The sequence below is a fragment of the Nomascus leucogenys genome, chromosome 7b (genome assembly GCF_006542625.1).
Source record: "Nomascus leucogenys isolate Asia chromosome 7b, Asia_NLE_v1, whole genome shotgun sequence".
Lineage (NCBI taxonomy): Eukaryota > Metazoa > Chordata > Mammalia > Primates > Hylobatidae > Nomascus > Nomascus leucogenys.
The window spans coordinates 46,098,859-46,126,789 of NC_044387.1; the positions used below are offsets into that span (position 1 = coordinate 46,098,859).

General features: G+C 60.3%; 1 protein-coding gene across 2 annotated transcripts; it reads left to right on the forward strand.

The window, feature by feature from the left end:
• Positions 1 to 296: 296 nt before the first annotated feature.
• RTN4R (reticulon 4 receptor) lies at positions 297 to 27,931 on the forward strand. Of its 2 annotated transcripts, none has more exons than XM_003280370.4 (2): positions 297 to 584; positions 26,237 to 27,931. In XM_003280370.4, exons 1-2 carry the CDS (start codon positions 563 to 565, stop codon positions 27,634 to 27,636), a joined length of 1,422 nt encoding a protein of 473 aa, XP_003280418.1. In that variant the 5' UTR covers positions 297 to 562; the 3' UTR covers positions 27,637 to 27,931. The 2 variants fall into 2 exon arrangements, with proteins under 2 accessions (XP_003280418.1, XP_030671671.1); XM_030815811.1 differs by having other exon boundaries at positions 303 to 584; positions 26,435 to 27,931.

The following is a 27,931-nucleotide window of genomic DNA, read 5'->3' on the forward strand; positions in this document are numbered from 1 at the left end:
GCCGCCTGCAGGGGCCGCCGCCTCTTCAGGAATGCGCCGCCTTTGTCTGGGACCGCGCGGCGCCGGTGCACCGGGCGGGCTGAGCGCCTCCTGAGGCCCGGCCTGCGCTCCCCGGCCCGCCGCGCCGCCCACGCCCCAACTCCGGCCCGCGCCCCCCAGCCCCCGCCCGGGCCCGCGCCAGCGCCCGCGCCCAGGTGAGCGCTCCGCCCGCCGAGAGGCCCCGCCCCGGCCCGCCCCCGCCCCGCCCCGGCCGGCGGGGGAACCGGGCGGATTCCTCGCGCGTCAAACCACCTGATCCCATAAAACATTCATTCTCCCGGCGGCCCGCGCTGCGAGCGCCCCTCCAGTCCGCGCCGCCGCCGCCCTCGCCCTGCGCGCCCTGCGCGCCCGCGGCCCGAGCCCAGCCAGAGCCGGGCGGAGCGGAGCGCGCCGAGCCTCGTCCCGCGGCCGGGCCGGGGCCGGGCCGGAGCGGCGGCGCCTGGATGCGGACCCGGCCGCGGGGAGACGGGCGCCCGCCCCGAAACGACTTTCAGTCCCCGACGCGCCCCGCCCAACCCCTACGATGAAGAGGGCGTCCGCTGGAGGTGAGTGTCCGCGCTGCCCCCGAACCCGGCCGGCGGCGGGGCGCGGAGCGGGGCGACTCGCCCCCTCCCCGGAGCCGCAGGGCCCGTCCCGGGCTGCCGAGGCGGGGGAAGCGTAGCCGGGCGGCAGGGAAAGCCACCGCAGTGCCGCGCCAGGCTGGGGCCGCTGGCGCCCCGGCCCCGGGAGGGCGGAGCCGGAGGCGGCAGGAAAAGTTGCCGCTTCCCGGGAAAGTTGACGGCGACGGCAGGGCCGAGGGTGGCGGTCCGGGGGTCCCCGATGCTGGGCCAAGTCCGGGGCGGGGGCCGCGGGCTGGAAGGGCGGGGCCCGGCCTCAGAGCGCCCCGGCCACCAAGGGGTTAACGAGCGGGTTTTGCAGAAACGTGGGTTCCGAGGGTGGGTGGGGGTGTCGGGCCGCTTCCACCCCCGCCTCACGGTCTGGGCTCAGAACCTCCCGTTTCTCCGAGGTCAGTCCACAGTAGGATGAATGGGGGCGTTGGCGGCAGTAGAGGGCGTGGGGGACAGGGTTGTCCCAGCGCTGCCTCCAGGGCGGGCGGTGAGAGGAGTCAGCAACGCCCGCCATCCGCAGCCCGTGGGACATTGAGAGGCTTGGCTGGGGGAATCAGGGGCGGTGGGGCAATCAGCAACCCCTCCCTAGCAGCCCTCGTGGGACTCCCCCGCCCCACCGGGTGTGAGGTCCCGCGGTGCGGGCAAGGGAGGGTGGGCTCCATGTGAGTTGGGCATGCCCTGCCTGGAGGGTGCTCCCCAGGTGCCCACCCAGGCTGCCCTGCTGATGTCCATGGTGCCGCAGGCTGCACACACGTTTCCTTGCACGTGCACTTGTCTACACGGACTGCACACTTGCACACCTCTGGTGCACATGCGAGCCAACGCCGCCCCAGTGTGCACATGCACAAACACTGTGTGCACACACGGACTCTGAGGGTGCATATCTGTGTCCTCGCCCCCGCCGGCACGCCCACGGCCACACATGCATGCACGCGGCATGCCTGCTGTGGTCTCCACGGGTGGCACATGCTGGGGCCCCTTTCGCAATACCCACTCTCGCACCCAGATGCTCGTGTGTTGAGTGGGGAGGCCAGGCCCACAGAGAGGGGCAAGACATCCTGGGCCCCACCTCTGCCTGCCTGCCTCTGTGTCCTGGGGGTCTCCCCCTCAGGTGTGTGTGTGTGCATGTGTGTAACTTGGTATGCATCTGCACGTGTGTCTGTGCGCGTGATCATGTGTGCCTGTGGGCACATAGGCATATGTCTCTTTGCCTCCGGGGTGTGGGTGCCCCTTGTGTGCCTAGACAGGCTGTGGCCTAATCTGGAGCAAAAGCCCTGGAATGTGTGTTGGGGGCTCGTTGAATACCCCAAAGCCCCGGGTGTGAGGGACAGGGTCTCCCAGCCACTCCCCACCCACCAGGGCTGAGGCAGTGATAGACGATGGTGGGCTGGAACCTGCGTGGGCAGGGAAGACACATTTCAGGCCATGAGGTCAACACTGTGACCAACAGGCCAGACCTTGGGCACCCTTGGTGGCCGCTGCAGCTTGGCTGACTGGAGCACGTGACCCAGCATGACTGCAGAGGCCCTGCCTCCAGTGCCTCAGTTTCTCCATGGTGAGGACCTTCTTGGTGAGGGGTTCCGTGGTGGGCTTCCCTACCTCCGGTGCTGTGTAGGGTGCTGATCAGATAGATGCCATGCTACATGATGGGCAAGGGTGGCCCACTAGCACTGTGGCAAGGGCCCTGGCCTGGGGCTTGGATTGGCAGGCCACACCTCCTGCTCCCCTGGCCACCACCAGTGGCTCATCTATAGAGTGGGGACCAGCAGGTTATCCTTGTAGGTTGTGTGAGGGTGAAACATACTAGCAGAGGGGCAGCTGAAGCAGTGGGGCTGGCCAGTCTCTTTTTCTAAGCCTCAGTCTTCCCATCTATAAAGGGCGTACTGTTCCTTGTTCTTCTCTACTGAGGTGAGGAGGAAGTGAGCTCCCATGCTGGGGGTGGGAATGGGTGACCATCAGCACCTAGACCCCACCTGGCAGAGGGGCACGTGCAGGGCCTGCCGTGGCAGAACCATGACCTGGATTTGGGTCCTGGCTCAGCCACCTGCTGGCAGTGTGACCTTGGGTGTGACAGGTCACCTCTCTGCCTCAGTCTTCCTCACCTGCAACATGGGCCAGTCGTCAGGGATTATCGGGGCACTTCCAGCCTGAGGCTGGGCGGAATTGGCCCAGCTTTCCCTGTGGAGTTCTGACTCCAGTGCTTCTGCCTTAGAATGCCCAGAACACCTCCCCACACCCCCACTCAGCAGAGTCCTCTTGGGACCTTTGCACTGCCAGCTGGCCCCTCACCCCATCCATTTGCAGAAGGGACAATAAAAGCCCCTAGTCAGGCAACTCAGGCCACAGGTGAGTGGAGGGGGGACAGGGCAGGGATGCTGCCCAGCTTGGGAGACCCTCCCGCAGTACCTTCACTCCCTCTCTGCCCTCCCCCTGTTCCTCACCTGGGGGGCTGTGGAACCCCTGAGCCTCAGTTTCCCTGTGCCAGGGTCCTTCCACTGGGACTGGCAGAAACGTAGGTTTGCATGGAGTGAGAAACAGGGGAGAGGCTGAGGGAGGGCCTGGCCCAGCAGGTCTCCAAAAGCCAGAGGGCTTGTGGAGGTTCTATGGAGGACACCCTCACAAGGGCTGGGGCACTGGAAGGTGGGGGAAGGTCCTGCTGTCCTGGGAGCCTGGGGACTGGCCCACAGCCTGTGGAGGGGCCGTGGTTTGTTTGCTGCTGCTGTGAGTGACAGGCGGGCTATGAGGGCCAGGGCATGTGGGACTGTGCCCTCCCCCTCCCTCTGCCCAGGGACAGTGCAGCCTCGAAGCATTGCCCCCTCCTCGTCCCTGCCCCAGCCTTGAATTCATGCTTTGTGGCACGGACGGCCCTGTGCAGCCGGTGCAGCACCAGGAGGGTCCAGCTGGTGAGGACAGGACGGGCGGGAGGCAGAGGAGCCCTCCTGCTGTCCTGGGCCTGTGGCCCGGAACCTCTCACCGGGAGCCTTGATCTGTGCACCTGGGAAAGGGGTCAAGAGCAGGAAGCACACGGGGAGTTCCAGGATGACCTGGAAATGAACAAATGCGTGTGTGAGCCAGGCACACCGCCCGGCCCTGGCACAGAGTTAGTGAGGGTTCCTGACGCTTGACTACTGTCTGATCAATGAGGTTCATGCTGTCCCACCCCCATTCTGGTGAGCCTGACCTCTGACCCCCTGGCTGGCCTGCCTGAACCTCTGCAGCCACCCAGGGCGTGGGCCTCAGGGTCTGCAGGAGCTGGCCTGGCCGCCTGCTGCCTCTGCAGCTGTGCAGATGCCTTCTCGGGGCCCTCTCTGCACCCCTCAGTGTCCCTGCTCTGCGGCCTGGCTGCACCCAGGCCAAGGTCGCAGGCACCCCCCTCAAAGCCAGATCCCAGATGCTGCATTTGCTCCAACCGTCCGTTCACTTTCTCATTTGTTCATTCATTCACTCGTTCGTTCCTAGCCTGTCAGATTCTCTTCTGAGCCAGGCAAATCAAGGGGTGCGATCCTTGGCATTGTGCATCTCTAGGATTAAATGCTTTAAAGGATAGGAGGTCACAGAGTGGCCTGGGGAAGCCCGATCGGAGTGGCGGGCATGCTGCCCCACCCCGCAAATCTCCCTGCACTGTCCCTGGGGCCCAGCTGGGCTCCCCCATACCAGGTGTTCTGTGCTGCCGTTTCTTCTTTTATCGCTGTATTTTAAACATTTTGCACATCGGGAACTATTCTTGTGCATCATGGGTTTTCTGGTGTATGTGGAATCCCTTCCTGAGAATGCACCATCATTTATTTATCCAAACCTGCACCGGCCTCCTGCACCGGCCTCCTGCACTGCCTGTAGCCATGGAGCTGGGCACCGGGAGATGCAGCTCTGCACACCCACCCTAGCATGTCCTCAGCTGGCACCCACCAGGTCTGGGGGCTGGTCACGTGCCCCTCCCCTAACGCTTGGGCTGATTTCAGGGGACTCGGCAGCAGGGCCAGATCCCGCCCCTCCTAGCCCGCTGAGGCCTTTGACAACCGTGGGCCGGCCGGGTGGGTGATGGTGAGTGAGTAGAGTCTGGGTGGCCATTTGTGCAGTGGGTGCCTTGGGGCCGCCTCTCCCCTGCCTCTTTTACACAGCCTCTGGTCTTGCCCGCTATGGCCTGCGGGGCCTCTTCTGCAGGGCAGCGGGGCATGGGGTGATGCTGGCACCATCCTGCAGCTGTGTCCTGTCCGATGGAGGCAGCCCACGGCAGCCAGACCCAGGAGGTGGAGAAGAAAGGCAGGGCTGTTGGCACATCTCAAGAGTGGCCTTAGGAGGGGCTGAGTGGGCACAGGCCAGGGTCCCCATGTAGGTCTACATAGGCCTGGCAGGCGGTAAGCCCCATTCAGGGCCCTGGCACATGGAGCTGGGCTGATCTGGGAGTGGGGTGTCGGGTGCTGACCCAGCCTCACTCAGAGCCCTGGGCCCCCGGGTGCCTCTCGGCTCTCCAGTCGGCACCCTGGCATTCTTAGCTGGCTGTCACGGTTCACGGTCCATGGAGTTGAAGTTCTTTGGAATGTTGGGGGTATCACATAAGGGCTTTGTGGTCAAATGTGGGACCTGCTGGATGAAATGGTGCTGATGGTGCTCCTTTCCCACAGGGCGTCTTGGGCCCTGTTTTGGAGAGGGGTGGGCAGCACCTTCTCTGAGAGACACCCCTATGCGATGTACCTCAGGGCCTGGTGTGCCCAGGAACCTGTTTTGGGAAATAGTGGTTGAAGTGCCTCGGAGGACCAGAGGAGGAGACCTGTGGGCCTCCAGCAAGGGACCCGGGATGGGTAGACCCTGCCACACAAACCCCGCGCCCACGGGGCGCCCAGTGGGTGGAGGGACCACTGCTTCTCCCAGCAATTTGAGGCGATGTGCAAATTTAACCTTTGGATTTATGACTCTATTTCTTTGCAGCAAATGTCACGGGAAATGTCAGGCCAAGGCTGAGGCTGGGTGAGGGGCCCGTCGAGGAAGGGGGTAGGGCTAGGCAGGCTGGAGTGCCAAGGAGGGTCTCAGGCCACGGTGGGCTCCAGGCCCCTCACCTCCTCCTGGGAGCCTTCCTGGATTGTCCCTTGCTTGCCTGGATCCCTGGCACTGTGTCCTCAGTTTGTCCCGGCTATCACAACCTTGTTGAGATGTTGCCTTTATTTGCCTTCTGCCAGGGCCCAGATGAGGCCAGCTTGGGGACATGCCAGAAGTCCCCCATTCCCCAAGGCTGGGCAGCCATGGGTAAGCTTATGCAGCGCCGGCTTGCTGTGTGACCTTGGGCAGCTCCACCCTTCCTGGTCACCGTAAGCCTCATCTGCAGTCCACGGCTGGTAGCCAGAGGTGGTGTTCCCAGCTCAGTACCTTCAAGAGTGGGAAAACGCCTAGAGTCCTCAGTGTGTGGGGTGTGGGGCTCTAGAGGAAGTGGGTGGGGGCTGAGTGCAGGGCTGGCGTTGTGGAGGGCTGGCCCTTGGTGGTCCCAGGGGCTAGAGCAGCCCCTGCACACAGCAGGTGCTCAGTAAAGACCAAAAGGCAGTGCGTGGATGTGGAAGGTGGAGGTGGATTCCAGCTGGGAGTCCACGGTCCCCAGTTACATGTTCCCCCTCCACTGCCACACGCCAGATGTCGTTCCAAGGCTCCAGCCTGGCCTGTCACCAGCTCTGCCCTGCCTCCCAGGCCCGGGCGGGTCAGGGAATGGTGACTGCCTCCTCCCTGCCATGTGCCAGGCCTGTGCACTGGAGCAGGGGTTCAGGCTCCCTAGTGCCCTGCATCTCTCCTGCACACACAGCTCCCCACACTGCACACCTTAGGCCTCCAGATCCAGCCCGTCTGCTAGTATCACATCCTCCGTACCCAATGTCCAAGCCTGGAGTCTCAGCCTCTTCCCTCTGCCCATCCCCAAAGGCAAAATCAGTGTCAAACTTGCACCCTGTCTCCCAGTCCATCCCCTTTACTGCTCACTGAGGGCCAGCCTCAGACCTGGCCTCTGTCCCCGGCCTGTGGCCACAGCCGGCCCCAGCTCCCTGCCTACCATCTTGTTCCCCACCCCAGGATTCAAATGCTTCTCTAAGACATGTTTCCAGCCAGGCGCTGCCTGCCTAAACTCCCCCCCGACTGCCCCTAGACGAAGCTTTGGCCCCTTCGTTCTCAGGGCCTGGGCTAGAGGGTCTCACATAGGAAGCTTCTTTTCCATCCTCACCAGGGAAGCCCCTGTCCCTAGTTCCCAGTGCCTGGCACCTGTGTCTGCCTCCGCCTCTCCACTTGAGGAGCCCAGGCCTAGCTTGAGGACCCAGAAAGCCATGAAGGGTGGGACAGCCACACTGGGAGGGAGGGAGGGCCCAGGCACCGGTGAGGAGGGTCAGTTGCACCTTCGTGGGCAGTGCCTGGTGCCCGTCTGTCCCTGGGTCAGCTCCGGGAGAACCCAGGGTTGGTGGCCTTCAAGGCTGGCTGTTAGGTGGAGATCAGTTGGTCCAGATGGCTGCACAAGGGTCGCTCTGTTTCCCCTGGGGAGCCACCTACCCTCTGAGCCTCCCTGTCCGCACGTGGCTATTGTGAAGCTGGAACAGTGGTGAGTAAGCACTGCCCACAGGACCCGGCCATAGTGGCAGCTTGATTTGGGCAAGCTGGAGGCTCCTGGTGCACCTGGCTCCAGGGACCCCTTCGTCTAGGCCAGGCCCCTTGCATGCCCTTTTGTGGCCTGGGCTAAACTAGCTGTGGAAATCGAGACTAGCGATTGGGGCCTTGGGGCCTTGTGGGAAGGGGTGGCAGGACCCTCACCTCCTGGAGGCCTCCCAGGTTTTCAGCCCTTCTTACCTGTCCTGTCCTGCCCTGCCCTGGGGGGATCCAGGCTGGACTATGGCCGGCCCGTGTGGCCAGTGGGGATGGGCATGTGGGCCCCACTGTACTGCCTGGAGCAGGAGTCTCTGCTGAACCCTGGTGGATACAGAGAAGGAACTGCTCTCTGGGGCCACTCCTCCCCATCGATCACTCTGCCGTGAGGGTCCTCGTAGGACATCCTGGGAGACACGTTAGTTCATGCCAGGGGAGCCCAAGTGATGGTGGGGCTGAGAGGCTGTGATGGGGTGGGAGTGGGGTGCACAGGCTCCGGGCAGGGCTAGCAGCTGTGGAGTCCGGAGGGGAGGCTGGGTGCATGTGGAGAAGTCCCTAGTTCTCAGGAGCCTGCAGCGCAGTTTGGGTTCCAGCAGGAGCTCTGCCGCAGGACCTCTGCGCTGACTCAGAGGGAAGTATGGGGTCCTCTGCCTTTGTTGTGTGGAAGCTTCTGTCCCGCCCTTCACTTGTGCTGGCCTCGCAGTGCAGTTGGAGAGGATGCCTTGTCCCTGACTGGTCCTTGGGCAGAGTCCTCGGTTGTGGCAGGGCAGGGTGGGACTGGGTATTGGGAGGGTGGGCCACCTGCCCCGGGCACGGCCCCCACCCCAGGAGCCCCTTCCACCCACTTGGGGAACTCACTCGCCCGGGCCTGGCCAGCTACCAGCATGGCTGTCGAGGGAGGGCTGAGGAGCTGGCCCAAAGTCACGCAGGATGTGCTGCGCTTGTGCTCCTGGCCCCACCTGCCTCCACGCATGCCACCAGGAACGTGGGAGTCGGCCCTGGTGCCCCCTCCTGTGTGGAGCCCAGTAACATTCCCTCCCACACACTCTCCACTTGAGTCTCCGCTTCCCTCCTGGCTCTCCCTGGACATCCAGGCCCTCTTGTCAGGCAGCATGGAGCTGGCCGGTCACGCCCTGCCCAGCCTCAGGGTCTCCTCAGGGCCTCCTGAGGGATGGGGCTGTATGAGGTGGTAGCCCATGAGCCCAGCAGGGACTGGCTTCTCGGGGCTCCCGTGGGAGCTACAGATGAGCCCCCTAGGGCCACGTGAGACAGCAGCAGGACTGCCACAGTTCTCTCAGCTGGGTGCGTCCCCCGCCCCACCCGCTGGGGCCATGGGGGACTGTGGACTTGGGTGGGGCCTGCCAGGTGAACCCCAAGTGTTCCCTGGGGAGGGTCCTCCCCTCCTCATCCTTGGTGCAGTTTTGGGCACCAAGATGCACTCCCAGGGGGCCCTGGTCCAGTCCCCAATGCAGGGGAGGCCCACGGGGGTCACTTGCTTCTGCCTTCATTCTCTCAGCAAATTCTTCCTGGCATCAGTTCTAAGACAGTCCTGTGCTGGGCGGCAGGGACCTTGAGATTCTTGACATGCTCTACCCCCAAGCCCCCCCTGATTCCAGGGAGACATGCTGAAGCCCACAAGGTCCCTAGGAGTGGCAGCGAGGGTGAGGTTGAGGACTCTGAGCCCCCCACATTGCCAGCTCATGGAGGCCACACTGGCCCCAGGTCTGAAAGAGGAGCTGGAGCTGCTGGCCTGGGGGCTGAGGAGGCTTCAGTGTCCCCTAACAGAAGCCCAGTGGCTGCAGGACAGGCCACTGCCTGGGTAAGATGCTTGGAGGGCTCTGGGTTGGGGGAGGGCAGGGGAAGAACTTGTGGGTCCAGAGGGGAGTGGAGGGAGGGGCAGAGGCTGCGGAGGTGGACTGTGGGGCGAGCTCCCGTTGGCCCCAGCAGGAGGCTGCCTGCGGCTCTGGTGCTCCCTCGGCCTGACACATGGGCCCCGCACACCCGGCTGCATCCAGGCTGTCTTTCATCTCCCTGCCTCGGCCCCAATTTATGTCAGGCAGAGGCTGACACAGGGACAGGTGTGACAAGTGTCTGGCTTCCTATTTGAAAATTGGCAAAAGAAAAACTCTCCCCATAAAGATATTCCATCTACATACCTCCCGGATGTCACCGCGAGGACCCGTCATGGCTGAGACAGATGGCGGCCCTAATGGACTCCATTCTTCACCCATTGCCGGAGCGGAGGCCAGTCCCCTGGGGTGGCCTGAGGCAGATGATGGGTGATGGGTGGGGCACCAACCTCCCTTTGTGCCCTCCCCTATGCCTTGGCCTGTCCCCAACCCAGAGCTGCCCAACAGGGCCTCTGTCATAGCCAGGGACTCCAGGGACAAGTGACCTGGACACCTGAGGCCCCAGTGGTCCAGTGCCTCTACCCTCCTAGCTGAGAGACAGTGCACACTTGACCCCCAGCCTTGGTCCAGCGCCCCCACCCTCTTGGCTGAGAGACAGTGCACACTTAACCCCCAGCCTTGGTCCAGCGCCCCCACCCTCCTGGCTGAGAGACAGTACACACTTGACCCCCAGCCTTGGTCCAGCGCCCCCACCCTCCTGGCTGAGAGACAGTGCACACTTGACCCCCAGCCTTGGTCCAGCGCCTCCACTCTCCTGGCTGAGAGACGATGCACACTTGACCCTCAGCCTTGGTACATGTCAGGACCACCCCCACGCCCCCCTCCTGGCTGAGGTATCACTTCCTCCAGGAAGCCACCCCAACCACCCCACCTGAAGGCACCGCTACTGTCCCCTGCAGGCAGAGCACTCCAGGAGGCAGGGTACTCAGGATCCCCTGGCCCCCAGATCACAGGGAGCTTGATGTTGCAGGACAGTCTCCATCACTGCCTCTGGGTCTTGAGGTGATGAGGGCCCTGGGAGCCGGGGGAGTAACAGGGTACTCTCCAGTGAATTGAGGGGAGGGAAGGGCTGCAGTCCTGCATAGCCCCCTGTGGCTCACTTTCTGCCTGGGGGTCCACCGTGTTCATCATCCTCACTTGCATGGGGCTACCCCAGGCCCAGGGTGAGGTTGAGACCCACCCAGCCTGTCACTCATGCTCAGCCAAGCTGGTGCCCCTCCCTGCCTGAGTACTTCATGGGCAGGAGCTTATGGGCCATTACCCAGCCGGGCTTCCATGGTGGCCCCATTGGGTCTGAGGATAGACACCTTGGGGAAGGCAGTGGTGCAGACGAGGAAGGGATTGGGAAGGGGCCAGCCTCCTTAGGGGTGGCAGGGGTGGGGCTGGGGGAGAAGAGCCCCCCAGAGGAAGTGTGTCTGGGAATAGGGCAGGGCATTCTGGAGGGGGAACTCCTTGAGCAAATGCCAGCAGGGGCGATGGCCTTGGAGCAACAGAGCCCCGGGTGGTGCTGGCTTCAGGCCTGGGGTCAGGGCCAGGTAGGATGCCAGCAGAGCACTTCCTAGCTGCAACCTGGCCTTGGAGCTGGGCTTTCTCCTCTGTGGGGTGGGGATGGTGGTCCCTCCGGGGGTGATGTGAGAAAGTCCTCCAGGGAGAGGCCAGGTGCAGGCTGCCCCATTCTTTGTGGGTGGACCAGGCATTTCCACCTCTACCCCCCGCTGTGAGATGGGCCTTATTATCTCCATTTCCAACCGGGGAACCAGTTCTGAGACATTGGGGGGCCTGCCTGAGACCTCCCCAGGCAGAGCCAGGGCCCCAAGCCCTGAACTGTTTCCAGGACTGCCCTGCAGGGCCGATCACGATGGGCAGGGACCCTGGGGCGTGGGGGCTCATGGAGGGGGCTCCTGCCACCTACAAGACGAACTCACCCACCCTTCCACCTGGCCCAGTGTCGGCATAAGACCAAACAGAACAAACGAAAAACACTCTTGATTTTATGAGGTCATGTTCATTGTAGAAAATCTGGAAAAATACACCAAAGTTTTAAGAAAGAAGTTGTATTAGTCTGATCAAGCTGCCATGACAAAATATGATAGACAAGGTGTCCTAAACAGCAGAAGCACATTTCCTGACAGTTCTGGAGGCTGGAAGTCTGAGATCAGGGTGCCAGCATGGGCTGGTTCTGGTGGAAGTTCCCTTCCTGGCTTGCAGGTAGCCACCTCCTTACTGTGCCCTCACATGGTGGGGGATGGAAGGGTGGAGAGAGAGGAGGGCATGCACTCTCTGAGGTCTCTTTCTCTTCCAGGCCACTAATGCCATGGTGAGGGCCCCAGCCTTGTGACCTTATCTAACCCTAATCACCTCCCAAAGGCCCCACCTCCAAATACCATCACACTGGGGGTTAGGCTTCGACACGTGAATCTGGGGGAGACGCAGACATTGAGCTGTAACAGAAGTAAAGCTATCCGTGTTGCTACTTAGAGACCTCGCCCTTGGCACTGGGGTGCTGGAGCCATGCCCCCAACCCAGGAACATCCGTTGCCTCATGGGCTGTGGGCCAAGGCTCTCTCCCAGGGCTGGATGTCCTGGGGAATGCTGTCTCTATAGCTGCACAAAGCCTGCCACTTGCCCTTAGTGATGAGCATTTGGTGCATTCACATGACAAACATTTATGGAGCACCTCCTGTATGCGGGTCACCAGCCCCTGTGGAGCCCAAAGCCCAGGGTGCCTCAACCGACAGAAACAAGCTACACAGAAGCCTGCTAAGTGGGCCAGCGAGGTGTGGAATGGAGGTGTGGAGTGGCACCCTGGCAGTGGGCAGAAGGTTGAGGGGTGTCAAGGAGACCCTGAGAGTGGGCCCACAGAAGTGCCTCACCCAGACCCAGCCCTCCCATGTCTCAGATGAGAAACCCAGCCAAGAGGCACAGGTGGTGCCTGAGTAGGGCCATGTGACTGGGCCTGGGGGTAACTGGGCCTCCAGGCCTGCTGCAGCCATGATGGGGGTCGGAGAAGCAGCCAGTGGAGGAGTGAGCGGGACGGGGCATGGCTTCCTACAGGCCTGGCTTGGGAGGGAGGCACCGGCTGGCTGGCTGCCCGGTGGGTTGCAAGGTTTTAAATATGCATTAACAGAAGAGGTGCTGAGGCCTGGCCCAGGGGCTGCCCTGAACAGGCTGAGTCCCTGGACCCTCCTCTGTGAGGCTGGGGGAGGAAGGAAAGGGGATGGGGGCAGGGCTGTTGTAAAATCATCAGGACAATTTTAGGAGAATGGCTTATGCCTTTGCAGGTTTGAGAAGCCACCGTGGGGTGGCCCGGGCCGGCCAGGAGACCAGCTGGGTGCTGGAGTGTCCTCTGTGGGCTGAAAGGTCAGGCTGCCCAGTCTTTGGGGCTTACATGGGGGGATGAGTGCAGTATGGCCTGTGCATGGCCCCCTGACTGCTGATGACCCTGTGGTGATACCCAGTGTGGCCTTGGACTTGGGGAACCCCTCTGTGCCCTGGGCTCGGTGGGGTGGGTCCCGGACAGAGAGGCTGAAGAAATAAGGCTGGACTGCCCCGCCTCCCGGAGGGCAGCTGACCCCCTTCCGCTGGCCCTGCGCAGTGGGGCGGTGCATCAGCCTCAGGAAGTAGCTGAAATACACTGACCTCGTTTTCCAAGAGGCAGCGGCACCTGGGCCTCCCACCCTTGTGGGTGAGAAGCCGACAACAGTTTCCATCCCAAATTGATTTCAAATAAGGAAGAGTTATCACGCACAATCATATAGGAATAATTTATCACTTGTTAATAAAAGAGCAATTACTTATTCACGTCGCCGCTGCGTGCGTGCCTCGGTTTGGTTGCGGAGACGCACTGGGGGCTCTCATAGCATCTGAGAGAAGCCCGTGTGCACTCGGCCAAGGTCAGGAAGGAGGCTCGGGGGCTGCGCACCCACCCCAGTGCTAGGCAACCCCTGCTGGGTGTTGACCGCACACCCCTACCTCTGGCTCCTGAGGGGCCCCAGCCTGGAGTGGGGGGCTCAGATCTGTGACAAGGAGGGGACAGGAGCAGGCAGGGGTAAGGGGAATCCAGGGGTGGGGCTTCATCACAGTGTGAGCGCTGGGCTGGGGGGGCAGGCAGGAACTCTGAGGCTGGGCGAGGGGAGCAGCTGCCTGGCCTGCAGGGAAGGCCCAAGCTCAGAGTTGGGCGTTTAGGCCAGAAGCTGCCCCTTCGGGTGTCTGGATTGCAGAGTCTCTGGGGCCAGGAGCCCATAGTGTCCTGGGAGACCCAGATGTATCCTCAGCCACCCTCGGCCAAGCAGGGAACTGAAAAGCAGCACATGGATCCTCCCTGGCCCGATGCCAGCTGTACTGGGGCTGTGTGTCCAGGTACTCTTGAGCTCTCACCGTCCCTCTCTCTCCTCCTGCACCTTGGAGACACCTGCTTCTAACCCACATTTGTCTCCACCTTCTGGAAGATACACTTTCTTTTTTTCTTTTTATTTATCTCTGTTTTCTGAGATTTAGTGCCAAATATGCAGTTGTTTTAAAAAACAATAACATTCGGTCAACAACATATTGCACAGAGTTAACACCTGCACCCAGCCTCGGAGGCTGGTCTGGAGAATGGGCTCAATCTGCCCCTGCCCCGCGTCCTCCTGGGAGGCAGCCACTGTCGCCTCTGTTCCCTGGCTTTGCCAGTGGTTGCCGCCACTTTCCTCAGCTTCTACTCCAGCTCCGTCTCCTCCAGCACACTCCCCAGCATGGCTGTCTCGCTGCCATCAGTTAAATTCACAGCCAGTGTTTCCCAACCCAGGTCACGTAAATGTTCTTCGCAATCCTGCCGTGGGGCGGGTGACCTTCCTTCTCTTTGATGGCCTTTTGTTTTCCTTGGGGCTTACAGTTGATGTTTTTTACCCATCCACCACCCTCATGGGCTTACTCTTCCCCACATCAGGGCTTCTATTGGGGTCTCATTTTTTCCCCTGGATAAAGATTCACTCCAAGCACTTGTCCTGCTGCCCCATAACTTCCCTTTACCACCTGTTGAGATTTCAGTTAATGCTTCCTGGGCCCCACGTTTTCCTCTTTCTGGGTTTGCACCTCATTTTGGCTGAAACATAAGCCTGACTCACTCTCTAAAGAAGATATAGTGAAGAATCATTCCGGAAGTCTTCCTGTATTTACAAGTATGTTCAAGCTGGATTGTCTCGGTCCAGAATTCCGTGTTGAAATTAGTTTCCCCTCAGAGCTGTGAAGCTGTTGCAATGTTGTTTCCTGGCATCTAGTGTGCTATGAAGAAGGCCAATACCACAGTGCATCTTCTTTGTTGTGTGTGTTTTTGGAGAAAGGCTCACTCTGTCACCCAGGCTGGAGTGCAGTGGCATGATCATGGCTCACTGCAGCCTCAAACTTCTGGGCTCAAACAATCCTTCCACCTCAGCCTCCCAAGTAGCCGAGATTACAGGCATGCATCACCACACCCGGCTAATTTTTTAGTTTATTGTAGAGGCAGGGTCTTGTGTTACCCAGGCTGGTCTCAAACTCCTGGCCTCAAGCAGTCCTCCCACCTCAGTCTCCCAAAGTGCTGGGATTACCGGCGTGCACTGCTCATGGCTTCATGTTGTGTCTTTGTGACCAGCTTCTCCTCCTGGAGCTTCAGACTTCTCTTGACCCCTGGGGGCCTGAAAGTGCACTGTGAATGCCCAGTGCAGGAGTGGGTACTCAGCTTTGGGAAGTTTTCTGGTATTATTTCTTTGCTGGCTTTTCTCAGTTTTTTGTTTTCTCTTCTGGAACTCCCCTTAGATGTTCAACCTATGTTTGTCTCCCAAATCTCATTCATTTTTCTTTCTCCTTTGTTTTTCTTTCTGGAAGATTTCTTTGACCTTGTTTTCTAACACTTGTATTGATTTTTTTTTAATTTTAGTGATTCTATTTTTAATTTCCAGGCACTCTTTCTTTTTGTCTGATGCCTCCTTGTTCATAGCACCCTGTTCTTGTTTTAAATCCCCATCTATGCCGAGGAAGACACAAATTAGATGTTTCTCCCAATTTTTGTCTTTTTCCCACACTGTCGGCTTCCTCTAGCATCATTCTCCCTCTTTTTCTGCATTCATATGTTTTCCGGATGCCTGGTGGTCACTGGTTTTCTGGTCACTTTTATAAGGGAAGCTGGTTGGCTGCTCTGTTGAGATGGAGCTTTTCTTCTGCCCGTCGGCCCTGGGTGCCCCTGGATAGCAGTGGTGGAACCCCTTTCTCTGGGCATTTCTCCAGGGGAGCAGCCTGCCACTGTGCTCCCCACTCCTCACTCTGCATCACCCTCATTTCGGTGGGTCTCTGAAAGGGGAGGAACACGTGCGTTTCATGCAGATCCCCGTGTCTAACACATGATGGGTGAGCAGGGGAGGGGGACCATCAGTGTTGCATGAGAAGCCACAGCAACTTGACTCGGAGCACAGGCCGGGTCTCTCATGAGATGAGTCAGGCTGTACCAGGCCTGTCCTCAAGCCTTCTTTCTCTGCTGAGGCTGAGATGGGCAGAAGCAGCGAGGAAGTGGCTCCAGGTGGGTTTGTAGCACAGCCTGGCTGCTGCCCCCTCTTCCAGCCCAGACACAGGCAGGATCCTGCCTGCCATATCTCCTCCATAAAGCAGGGCTACTGCCAGGCCAGGCCAGAGTGGCCTTGCAAGACCACTGGAGCAGAGGGGTCCTTGTGGCTCTGGGACGCTGTGACCTGTACCTTGCCTCCTTGGACTCCTCACCTGAGACGAGGCTGACCCAGGTCAGATTGGCAGGCCTCTGGGGAGGCAGGATGCTGGGTGGAGGCCTGGGTGGGGTTTCTTTGGGGTCCTGGGGGGAGTTAGGTGCTGGCCTCTCATTGTCCTCACATCACTGGTGTGGGGACAGATTTGGAGGGGGCTGGCAGATTCTCTGCCTACTCTGTGAGGGGGTGCAGAGGCTACATCTGAGCCCAGGGCTGCAAGACCCCAGAGCCCACCTTCAGCCATCCCTGGGAAGGCAGCCTCCTGGGCTGAGGCTGAGGTGCCATGGGGGACTAGGGAGCCCAGAGTGGCTGCCCCTCCCTGCTGTGTCATCCCTGGGGCTCAGGGTCTGCTCTGGTCACCTGGGGATGATCATGGTGATAAGGATAGTGGTGATGAAGATGGGGGTGGGCAGGGATCTTGGAGTCCAGATTGTGTGCACTGTCTCCTGGCCTTGCAAGATGGCCAGCAAGGCACTTGCCGCAGTCAGTGCCTCATCTGAGGAGTGAGTTGACAGTCACCCCCTCACTGTACTATGGGAGGATGCAGCACAGGGATGTCCTGAAACCTCCAGGAATGAGGAAAGGCTGCACCTCGGGCTCTCTCAGGCAGGCGAGGGGCCCTCACTTCTTACTCCCCATCCCTTGTCCTCTTCCCCTCCCCATCCTTGGGCCAACGCCTCTGCCCAGGGATATCTGGTGTCCACCCAGTACTGACCCACTGCTCACCTGGGGCTTCCTATCCTTGTGTGAGGTCAGCCCCAGGCTGCCCTCTATCTAAGGGCCTTGCACAGAGCTGGTGTGATGATAGTGATGATGATAGTGATGATGATGAAGACAATGATGGTGACAGGGATGAGGATGGTGGTGATGATGATAGTGATGAGGATGCTGATGGTGGTGATGGTGATGAGGATGATGGTGATGATGAGGATGGTGATGATGATGATAGTGATTGTGATGAGGATGGTGATGATGATGATGGTGATGAGGATGAGAATGGTGATGGTGATGATGGTGATGATGATAGTGATGAGGATAAGGATGGTGGTGATGATGGTGATGAGGATGCTGATGATGGCAATTGGGATGCTGATGGTGATGAGGTGACAAGGATGAGGATGGTCATGATAGTGATGAGGATGATGGTGATGATGATAGTGATGAGGATGCTGATGGTGATGGTGATGAGGATGGTGATGGGGATGATGGGGATAGTGATGATGGTTATAGTGATGGTGATGAAGATTAGGATGATGGTGATGAGGATGGTGATGTGGTCATGGTGATGATGGTGATGAGGATGGTGATGATGGTCATGGTGATGATGGTGATCATGGTAATGGCGATAGTGATGAGGATGGTGATGATAATAGTGATGGTAATGATGGTGATGAGGATGATGGTGATGAGGATGGTGATGATGGTGATAGTGATGAGGATGGTGATGATGATAGTGATGGTGATGATGGTGTTGAGGATGGTGATGGTGATGAGGATGGTGATGATGATGATAGTGATGGTGATAGTGATGATGATGATGGTGATGAGGATGATGGTGTTGAGGATGGTGATGGTGATGAGGATGGTGATGATGATGATGATAGTGATGGTGATAGTGATGGTGATGATGGTGTTGAGGATGGTGATGGTGATGAGGATGGTGATGATGATGATGATAGTGATGGTGATAGTGATGGTGATGATGGCGTTGAGGATGGTGATGGTGATGAGGATGGTGATGATGATGATAGTGGTGGTAATGATGGTAATGGGATGATGGTGTTGAGATGGTGATGATGGTGATGAGGATGGTGATGATGATGATAGTGGTGGTGATAGTGATGGTGATGATGGTAATGAGGATGGTAATTATGATAGTGGTGGTGATGATGGTGATGATGCTGCTGATGATGATGGTGGTGATGGTGGTGATGATGGTGATGAGGATGGTGATGGTGATGATGAGTATGTTTACAATGATGATAACAAGGACAGAAAATGCCTCCACAGCCTACTTTTCCATCACAATCTTGGCCATGGGTCTGCAGGAGCAGCCAGGCCTGAGGCCGTGGAGGGTGGTCCAGGGCATCCTGTTTGCAAGGAGAGACTGCACTCCCTTTCCTCTCGTTTCCTGGACCAAGTGTTCTCATCTTTAATATTTCTTTGTTATTAACTGTGAAGATCCCTTTAGCAGAGGCTGGAATCCTGATGTCCTGGGAAGTACATCGACATGGATCTGCCCAGGTCACCTCTTTCCAGGCCCTGTCCAGCCCAGGGAGGCAGCTTGATGTTAATGGGTCATAAGCCACCTTGGTGTGACCTGGCCAGAGTCCCTGATACAAGGTGCAGGGAGAGACCTCGGCCCAGCCTCTGCAGGGTTCCAAGGTGGGTGGACTGGCATGGAGGGGCCCTGTCCCCAGAGACCTCCTACCTCAGTTAAACCACTGCCCTCCTCAAAACTACCTGCACTGGATTTGTCTCCTCTGAAGTGTCACCCGAGTCCTTTCCTCCCAAGCTGGACTGTGTCATTCAGCACTTTCTCTGCTGTCCCCCTCTCCTTACAACCATTTTGTTCTCTTTGTGTGTGTGTGTGTGTGTGTGTGTGTGTGTGTGTGTGTGTGTAATCCCAGCTACTCAGGAGGCTGAGGTGTGAGCCACCCCTCCCAACTTATTTGTGTTAAGTTGTCCTATTTTATGCATGTTTGACTGTGAGACTCCTGACAGCCTCTTTAGAAAAATGATTGTTTCTCTTTTGACCTACAGAGTATTTCAGTATTTCTGAGTCTCTTTCTTGCCTAGAACCCCTCACCCTAGGCCTCCATGAGATGCTGACCTTGCCCAGGTCTCCGCAGAGCTGAGCCTGCACTGAGGTTGCTGGGCTCTGCTCAGCTGGCTATGTGACTTCAGCAGGACCGTGGTCTTCTCTGACCCTTGTTTCCTTTTCATTAGGTGGGGGTATCAGTGAACTGCTGGGGCCATTGTGAGGGTGAAGGTGGCAGCACCCACACTTGGCTTGCTCACAAACCAGGTCGGCAAACTGTTTCTGTGAATGGTGTAATACTAAATAATTTCAGCTTTGTGGGACACACAGTGTGTCATAACAACTCAGCTCTGCTGTTGTTGCGGGAAAGCAGCCATGGACAATGCGTGAACACATAGGTGTGGCTGGCTGCCAATAGCACATCCTTTACAGAAGCAGCAGCCAGCCCTTGGGCCAGTTTGTCAGGTGCCAGTAGAATAGGAGGCCAAGGCCCGTCGGCTCTGACAAGGGTTCCACTCTGGCCCCCGGACACGGAGCTTTGGCCTTGGCTGGGGGAATTCCAATGGGAACATCCCAGGCTAAGGAGGATCCTCTCCTGCCTCTTATATTCCTCATCCCCTGGGGAGCGCTGGATCCCACTGGCCCTCCCTGGCTAAGCTTCTCTGTGGTCTTAGCAGGCACTGCTTATGTGCCGTGGGCCAGCTGCTGCCCCCCGCTCAGTTTCTAATGTGAGGGGCTGGGCAGTCCCTGGGATGGCTCCAATGGGAGCCTGTCCAGCTGCTGTCCTGCTGACTGAGGCTGATCCGAGGCTGCTGAGAACGAGCCGGCAAGAGCCTCAGGACCCACACGTGTCTTTTCACAGCAGAATAAATTCTGCTCGGACAGAGGCCGCTCGCCTGCCTGGTTGATCATGTTTTACAAATGCCGAGGGCAAGAGAACACGTGGGGATATGCCCACCCATCTTCCTCCACTGCAGTGGCATGCAGACCCTCCAGCCGGGCCCTGGCTCCTGGCAGGGGCTCGAATCCCAGCAACCATCTACTGCTCAGTGGACTCTGCCTGAGCCCTGACCAGCCCTGGGGGCTCTTATTGTGTGTTTCCGGTATGCATGCCTATTGTGTGCACCCCCAGGGGTCCCCATTGCATGCACTGAGTCTGTGCTTCTGGCTTGTGCACCCTGAGCATGTGCTCTTGTACTTCCTCCTGCCCTGTCAAGGCCGACACTCTGGGCTCACAGGCAGTGGTCAGCCTTGTGTGTGCAGCAGATCCAGGGTCCTGGGGGAGTGTGGGAGGGCTGGGGCTTAGGTCTGGATGCTAGCCCGTGGGAGTGGATGTGGGCCCTGCAGGGCTAGGCACCAGGTACTGGGCAGGGTCAGGCAGGCAGGTGGGCATGGGAGGCAGGTGTATGGCAATGCTGGGCCCAGGCCTGGCTCAGAGTGCATCCCCAGGGTGGGAGCATGCCAGCTACCGGCCACTTCCTCATTAGCATCCTCTGGGGACTCAGCTTGCTCTGGCTGCTGGGTTGAATTAGCTGCAGGACAAAGATGAGCCCTTGGTGGAGACAGGATTCTCCAGATAATTAGGCAGCAGGTGTTTGTTGGCTCCTGATGGAGCATGGAGGAGCAGGGTGGGCTCTAGCCTCCTGTGGGGCAAGGGGGCACTGGCTGTGCCCTGGGCTGGGCGAGGCCTCCACTGGGCAGAGCCTCCAGGGGCCCCCAGTGTGGGACTCACTGGGGTGGGAGCCGAGGAGGGTGCACCTCCGGTGAGAGGTGTGTGGGCTGGATGGGGCAAGGTTCTGGAGCCCTTCACACAGGCAGCCCAGCCCTGACCAAAGATGAATCCTTGAGGCCTAGGTGCCCACTAGGGGCTCTGCCAAGACCGTTTGGCTGGCAGTGGGCTCCTGGGCTCCTGCCACATCCTCATGCTGTCTGGGGCTGGCTCAGGCCTCTGTGGCTCCTCACTCTCCTATAGGGCACCTGCCATGCAGCAGGGTCACCGCCCGTGATCAGCTGGCCCTGGACCGTGAGTGCCTGGGACCCGGCTCCTCGGCCTGGTCTTGTGTGGGTGACACTCAGCACAGCACCTGGGACAGGGGCCACTTCACGCCTTGCCAAGGGATGGAGGGAGGGCCAAGGGAGTGGATGATCCTGCACAGTGTGGCCCACGTTGATGTGTCCTTGGGGTGAGGGTGCCATCCAGGGCTGCCAGCTCTCACCTGGGCCAGGCCATCCTCTGCTAGCTTCAGTGTCTGTGACTTGAAAGGTATACCCTCTCAGGGTGCCCTGCTGGCTGCAAACAGGACTGTGGAGCTCAGGTTAGGAGCAGGGGTGGCTGAGCCTTCACTGCCCAGCAAGACCTTTTAACACCCCTGGGGCCATGAGGCTGGGAAGCCCGCTAGCCCTGGGGCTGTGGCTTCTCCTGCTTTACTTGTTATTATTTTTCTGATAATATCTTTAATTACAAGATGTTGTGTACTTTTAGGCATGTTTCTTGTAAGTAGCATATGACTGGATTTTGACCTTGGGTTTGCTATTGATTATGCCCACACCAGTTTTTATGTTCCTCATCTGTAAAATGGGTCAATAAACTTGACACCCCCTCCAAGAGAATTTGCTGGATTGAAGGGCCCAGGCTCTGGCCTAGGCTGCTGGCCCTGTACCTACCTACATCTCGTTGTCTCTGGTGAGCCCAGCATCACGGGGCAGGGACAAGCCCTGCCGGCCAGGGCAAAGAGTGGAGCCGAAGGGGCCGAGGGAGCACCAGACACACTCAGGAGGCCAGTCCCGAAGGCTCTGCCCACACTGGGCCTCAGTTTCCCCCACAGCATGTAGCTAGCTAGGCCTGGAGCTGCTTCAGTCTGGGTCCAGTGCCCTCTCACCGTGGCAGGTGTCCTTGCCTGTTATTGACCTGTCTGCCTACCCTGCCACTGCAGCCAAGATCAACAAGGAGCAGGGGCCAGGGCCAGGGCATCAGGGGCTGGTACCCACTTCCCTAGGAGATTCAGGACCCCTCAAGGGCAGACTGCCCCCACCAGGAGCTGCTGCCAATCTCCTGCCCCAGCACCTGGAGCACTGGAAGGGCACAGGAAGCACCATGGGAATTCTGGCTGCCCCTGCACGTGTCTGTGGGCCTGAAGATGGATGGCGGGTGGGTGTGCATGTGAGAAGCAAGCAAGGATGGGGGGACAGATGGGTGGGGGGCAGGGGGAGTGAGTCAGTGGTGGAGGGCCAGGAGTGGGGAGCAGGCGTGGGAGGGGTGCCCTGACCCTCTGTGGTGTGGGGATGACATAGGCCCGCCACCCCCGCCTGGAGCTATTTCTGGCCTTGGTGCACTGAGCTGTGGCCTCCTGTTCTGCCTCATAACTGTGGTCTGTGACGTGACCGCCTCACGGGGACATGGCTGGTGTCCGAGAGGATCCTGAGCTGACTGATGTCCCGGCTGTGCTACAGCTGGCCCCACCCCCAGTCCCAGCCCTCTGCAGCCTCTTACCCCAGCCCTGGGAAGCAGCAGCTCAGAGTTTCCCTGGAGATTCCCCTCCCAGCCACCCATGGCACAGGAGGGCGCTGCCTGCCCCTCTGCACGTGGCCTGCAGCCCAGCCCCTCCACACCCTCCCCCATTACTAGCCAGGCCACCAGCCTTCGTGCTTGGGCAGGACATGCCTCGTGGCCCCTCCGGGCAGCACTGTGACTGTCTCCCTTGGCTGCCTCTCCACCTGGGTAGTCTGGAGTGGGAGCAGGGCAGGGCTTAACCACTCACTGCCTCAGTTTCCTAATCTGTAAATGTATTGCTGTCTCACATCTTTTTATAGCAGGTGATGGGACCCTCCGGTGATCCCAGCCCAGGTACGGCATCGGGGCCCGAAGGCACCAAGCTGTGCGTGGATGAAAGCTGGTGCTCGGGGTCTCCACAGCTGCCTGCCCTGCGCTGCCTCCTGGCCTCGCTGGGCACAGGCAGAGGCATCCCTGTGGGACCTCAGCCCAAGCTTGGCAGGGCACGGAGGTGGGCGGGGCCCCAGGAACAGCGGGGGCCAGGGACCACATGAAGAAGGCCATCCCTGCTCGGCTCGGCTCAGCTCCCTGGGCTGCTGGGGTGAGCTGCTGACCTCAGCAGCCGCCTGCCTGCCCACTGGCTGGGCACATCCCCAGAGCCTCCTACCGCCACCTCCCCATCCCCCTTCTCCACCCCTCCCCTCTGCTCCTGCCATCCTCGCCCTCCTCCCCACCCCCCTCCTCACTCCCTCCTGCAGTGAACGTGAACAGCCCTCCACTCACCGGAACTGATGGTGCAGGTGCCCACCTGGGCTGCCTGTTGCTCCCGTCAGGGGGATGCGTCCTGGACTGTTTGCCGCCCAGCCTCCTGGGCCTTCAGCCTGGTGATCCTGGGTCCTACCCTGCCCAGTCTGGCTGCCGCAGGGAGAGGCTCCGGGTCAGTATCCGGTCACTGTCCCCCCGGGAAAGCTCAGAGCCTTCCAGGCAGGAGAGCCAACCCTCCCCCAACCGTGGCTCCTGAGCCAGGCCTGGGCTGAGACAGTAGCTCCTAGCTATGACCCAGCCCTGATAGCCAGCAGGGCCATCCTCCGGGGAGGTCCCAGGAGGAGACCCTGGAGGAAAGAAGAGATGTAAATTGGCCTGGGAGGGTGGGAGAGGCACAGATGTACCAGTTTGTGTGCAGCTTGGAGGCTGAGGAGAGCCCTCTGGGGCCCTCACAGGCTCAGGTGGCCGCAGGGCCAACCTGGGTGGGGACGGTGGACAGGCATGCTATCCGTGGTTTCTCTGTGAGAGCTGGGGCCGTGGCAGGGCTGGTTGAACACCCCATGTGCAAGGGGCAGGAAGGACAGAGCTCATACTGGAGGCTCCGTGAGAATTGGGGCCAGGGTGAGACTGGGTGAGAGTGGAAGTAGGGTGATGGCAGGCAGGGAGGCCAGGCTGTCTCCAGAAGGACAGTAGAGTATCCTATTAGAGTTGGCCGGGCAGAAGAGGAGAGAGAAAGGTGGGCGAGAGGGCCAGAGAGGCCTTGTGGCCTTGAGGCTGCAGAGCCCAGGGGACAGGTCAGGGGCCACAGGCCAGGGAGGTCTTTTGGGGTGGGGAGGGGCTGCAGTCCACCATGGGGCCAGGGAGGAGGCTGGTGAGTCACCAGTCTGGCCCCTGGGATGGGGTCAGAGGACACCCTCCCACCACCTGGCTGGGTCTCCCTCATCCCAGGGCCCCGGCTGTGAAGACAAACCCATGCTGCAAAGTTGGGTTTGATTATCTCATAAAAAGATGCCCCCTCCTGCTCACTCAGCAGAGGGGTTGCCATGGAGACCAGCGGGCAGGCCCCAAGGGGGGCCGGGTTGGAGCCAATTACCGTGGCTGCAGCGAGGAGAGAGCCCACCTCACCCGACTCTCAGAAGTTGGTTTACGAAAAGCAGTTGTCTCGGCAGGAACCGAGCCGTGTCTTTGTGCCCAATACCCACTTCCTGGCAGAACTGAGCGCCACGTGGCCACTCCCCCATGTCCTCCCCTGTCTCCCCCAACCCCGCACCACCCTGTGGCTCAATTCTGGCACCTCACTGGGGGCATGTTTAGAGTGGACACACAGCTGCTTCGGGAGGGAGGAGATCCCTGAGCACAGGGCTCGGTTGGTTCAAGGGGGGTGAGCTGAGCCCTGACCACAGCCAGACTCACAGCCCACAGCTTCAGGCCCGGAGCCACAGGACAGTGGTGGGATGGCGGCATGGCTCATGGTGATGTGGCAGGCATGGCCACCATGGGTGGCTAGTCTTGGCAGGTGCAGTCAGCCGGCTGGTATGGTTGGTGACAAGGCTCAGTTGGTGACCCCCACAGTCAGTGGTGTGGTGTGGTCGATAATGTGGCAGTGAGTCCTGACCCTGCCCCGTGAGCATGTGGGGCCTCCACCCCACCTGGCCCCAGGACAGGAAGTGCCATTTACATAGCACAGTTTTCCCTCTGGTGACAGCAGGTGAGACAGCAGTGGGGAGCTGGCATGGTCAGGCCGCACCTTCCTAGGAAGAGTGTGCAGAAAGAGAGCAGAGGGTGTCCGCAGTTTAAACAGAACACGAGGCCAGGTGCTTTCCTCACCCAGGCCACCCAGGGAGGGGCCTCCAGACCCCCATCCCTGGGCTGCCACCTCCCTGGTAGCCAACAAATGGCCCTGGGGCAGGGGGTGTGGCAGAGGAGGCCCCCAGGCTGTGGGGAGAGGGTCTGAGGACCTATGAACCTGAGTCTGGGAGGACGCACATGCCCAGCAGTCACTGCACGTGCTGGTCTTGCTGGGCTCTGCGTTTAGGGCGACTGCACTGTCCGTCCAAGTAGAGAGGACCCAGTGGGGCAGGGGCCCCATGTGGGTAGGAGGGCCCCAGGGTCACAGTTCTGGGTTGGGGAAGCTGGCCTGTGGTCCGCTCCTTCCTCTCGCCTGGCTCCAACACCAGCACTTAGCCGGCCTCATGTCTGCAGAATCCTGCTCTTAGCCAGCTGCCGAGGAAGGTGTTAGCTGTCAACACAGGTGTTAGCTGATAACTCAAGTGTTAGCTGATAAGCCATAACCCTCCCAGGGGGATTCATATTTTAATAGACTCACTCCTGAAGGCGGAAAGAATCTTTAGCATTCGAAAGGGGTGGGGGATCAATGGTGGAATGAGAGGCAGGAAAGCTTATTCTGGAGGGGGTGACACCGCTGGTGAGACCAGCTTTGGATGTGGCACCCCGGCAGGGACTACTGCCCATGTAGGGCCTTGGTGAAGCCCCAGGTGTATCTGGCCCTGTAATGGAGGAGGGGTTGCAGGCCCCTGGGGCTGGGGGAGAACCCACTGGGAGGCTATCCCTGCTGATGGCGTCTGGGTGGGAGGGGTGCAGGCAGCTGGCACTGCAGGGGTTGGCTAGGGAGGAGTGAACTCCTCCCAGGGAGGAGATGGAGCAGAGAATGAGGCCAGGGGGCGGAGGCTTCAGGAGGGTTCCTGCCAAGTCAGGAAGTGCTTGAAAGGAGGATGTGTGGAGGAGGGAGCAGCCTGCCTGGGTGGTTGTGGGACGCGACTCCTCCCGAGCCCTGGACACACTTGCCCTCCACCCCTGCCCTCGCGCATCCAGGCGCCTGTTTCTGAGATAGCAGAGGTGCCCAGAGGGACCCCAGCCCCGTTACAGTGTTTCCTAGGCCCTGTGGGTGGAACCCCCACTGGGACCCCCCGGGGACTCCTGCAGTGCGGGCTCTGTGTCACTGGAGTCCTGAGGAGGTACCTGCAGTCGCGAGTGCCCATTCCAGGAGGCCTTCAAGTGAGTGCCCCTGGTGACCCAGTGGGCTGCTCCCGGGTGTGTGAGCACCGGCTGTGTGGTATGGGGAGTCTGCCGATGTGGCTTCCAGGGTGGAGTGCGTGGCTCCAAGGCATGTTGTAGCCCAGCATCATCCATGAGGCCTGTGAAGCAGGGATCCCAACACTGCAATTCCCGGGGTGGTGGCCACATCTTGGACCCAGCCCCAGGCCCTCCTGAGACCCAATCCCCAGGGCCCACCTGGCTCTAGCAAAACCTCCAGCTTCTCCAGTACCCCTGCCCTGCCTGCTAACCACTCTGTCTTCTGCCTGCAGGGAGCCGGCTGCTGGCATGGGTGCTGTGGCTGCAGGCCTGGCGGGTGGCAGCCCCGTGCCCAGGTGCCTGCGTATGCTACAATGAGCCCAAGGTGACGACAAGCTGCCCCCAGCAGGGCCTGCAGGCTGTGCCTGTGGGCATCCCTGCCGCCAGCCAGCGCATCTTCCTGCACGGCAACCGCATCTCGCATGTGCCAGCTGCCAGCTTCCGTGCCTGCCGCAACCTCACCATCCTGTGGCTGCACTCGAATGTGCTGGCCCGAATTGACGCGGCCGCCTTCACCAGCCTGGCCCTCCTGGAGCAGCTGGACCTCAGCGATAATGCACAGCTCCGGTCTGTGGACCCTGCCACATTCCACGGCCTGGGCCGCCTGCACACGCTGCACCTGGACCGCTGCGGCCTGCAGGAGCTGGGCCCGGGGCTGTTCCGCGGCCTGGCTGCCCTTCAGTACCTCTACCTGCAGGACAACGCGCTGCAGGCACTGCCTGATGACACCTTCCGCGACCTGGGTAACCTCACGCACCTCTTCCTGCACGGCAACCGCATCTCCAGCGTGCCCGAGCGCGCCTTCCGTGGCCTGCACAGCCTCGATCGTCTCCTCCTGCACCAGAACCGCGTGGCCCGTGTGCACCCGCACGCCTTCCGTGACCTTGGCCGCCTCATGACACTCTATCTGTTTGCCAACAATCTATCGGCGCTGCCCACTGAGGCCCTGGCGCCCCTGCGTGCCCTGCAGTACCTGAGACTCAACGACAACCCCTGGGTGTGTGACTGCCGGGCACGCCCACTCTGGGCCTGGCTGCAGAAGTTCCGCGGCTCCTCCTCCGAGGTGCCCTGCAGCCTCCCGCAACGCCTGGCTGGCCGTGACCTCAAACGCCTAGCTGCCAATGACCTGCAGGGCTGCGCTGTGGCCACCGGCCCTTACCATCCCATCTGGACTGGCAGGGCCAGTGATGAGGAGCCGCTGGGGCTTCCCAAGTGCTGCCAGCCAGACGCCGCCGACAAGGCCTCGGTACTGGAGCCTGGAAGACCAGCTTCAGCAGGCAATGCGCTGAAGGGACGCGTGCCGCCTGGTGACAGCCCCCCGGGCAACGGCTCTGGCCCAAGGCACATCAACGACTCCCCCTTTGGGACTCTGCCTGGCTCTGCTGAGCCCCCGCTCACCGCAGTGCGGCCCGAGGGCTCCGAGCCACCAGGGTTCCCCACCTCGGGCCCTCGCCGGAGGCCAGGCTGTTCCCGCAAGAACCGCACCCGCAGCCACTGCCGTCTGGGCCAGGCAGGCAGCGGGGGTGGCGGGACTGGTGACTCAGAGGGCTCAGGCGCCCTGCCCAGCCTCACCTGCAGCCTCGCCCCCCTGGGCCTGGTGCTGGTGCTGTGGACAGTGCTCGGGCCCTGCTGACCCCAAGCGGACACAAGAGCGTGCTCAGCAGCCGGGTGTGTGTACATACGGGGTCCCTCTCCACGCCGCCAGCCAGCCGGGCGGCCGACCCGTGGGGCAGGCCAGGCCAGGCCCTCCCTGACAGACGCCTCCCTCCCGCCACCCCCATCTCCACCCCATCATGTTTACAGGGTTCGGCGGCAGCGTTTGTTCCAGAACGCCGCCTCCCACCCAGATCGCGGTATATAGAGATATGCATTTTATTTTACTTGTGTAAAAATATCGGACGACGTGGAATAAAGAGCTCTTTTCTTAA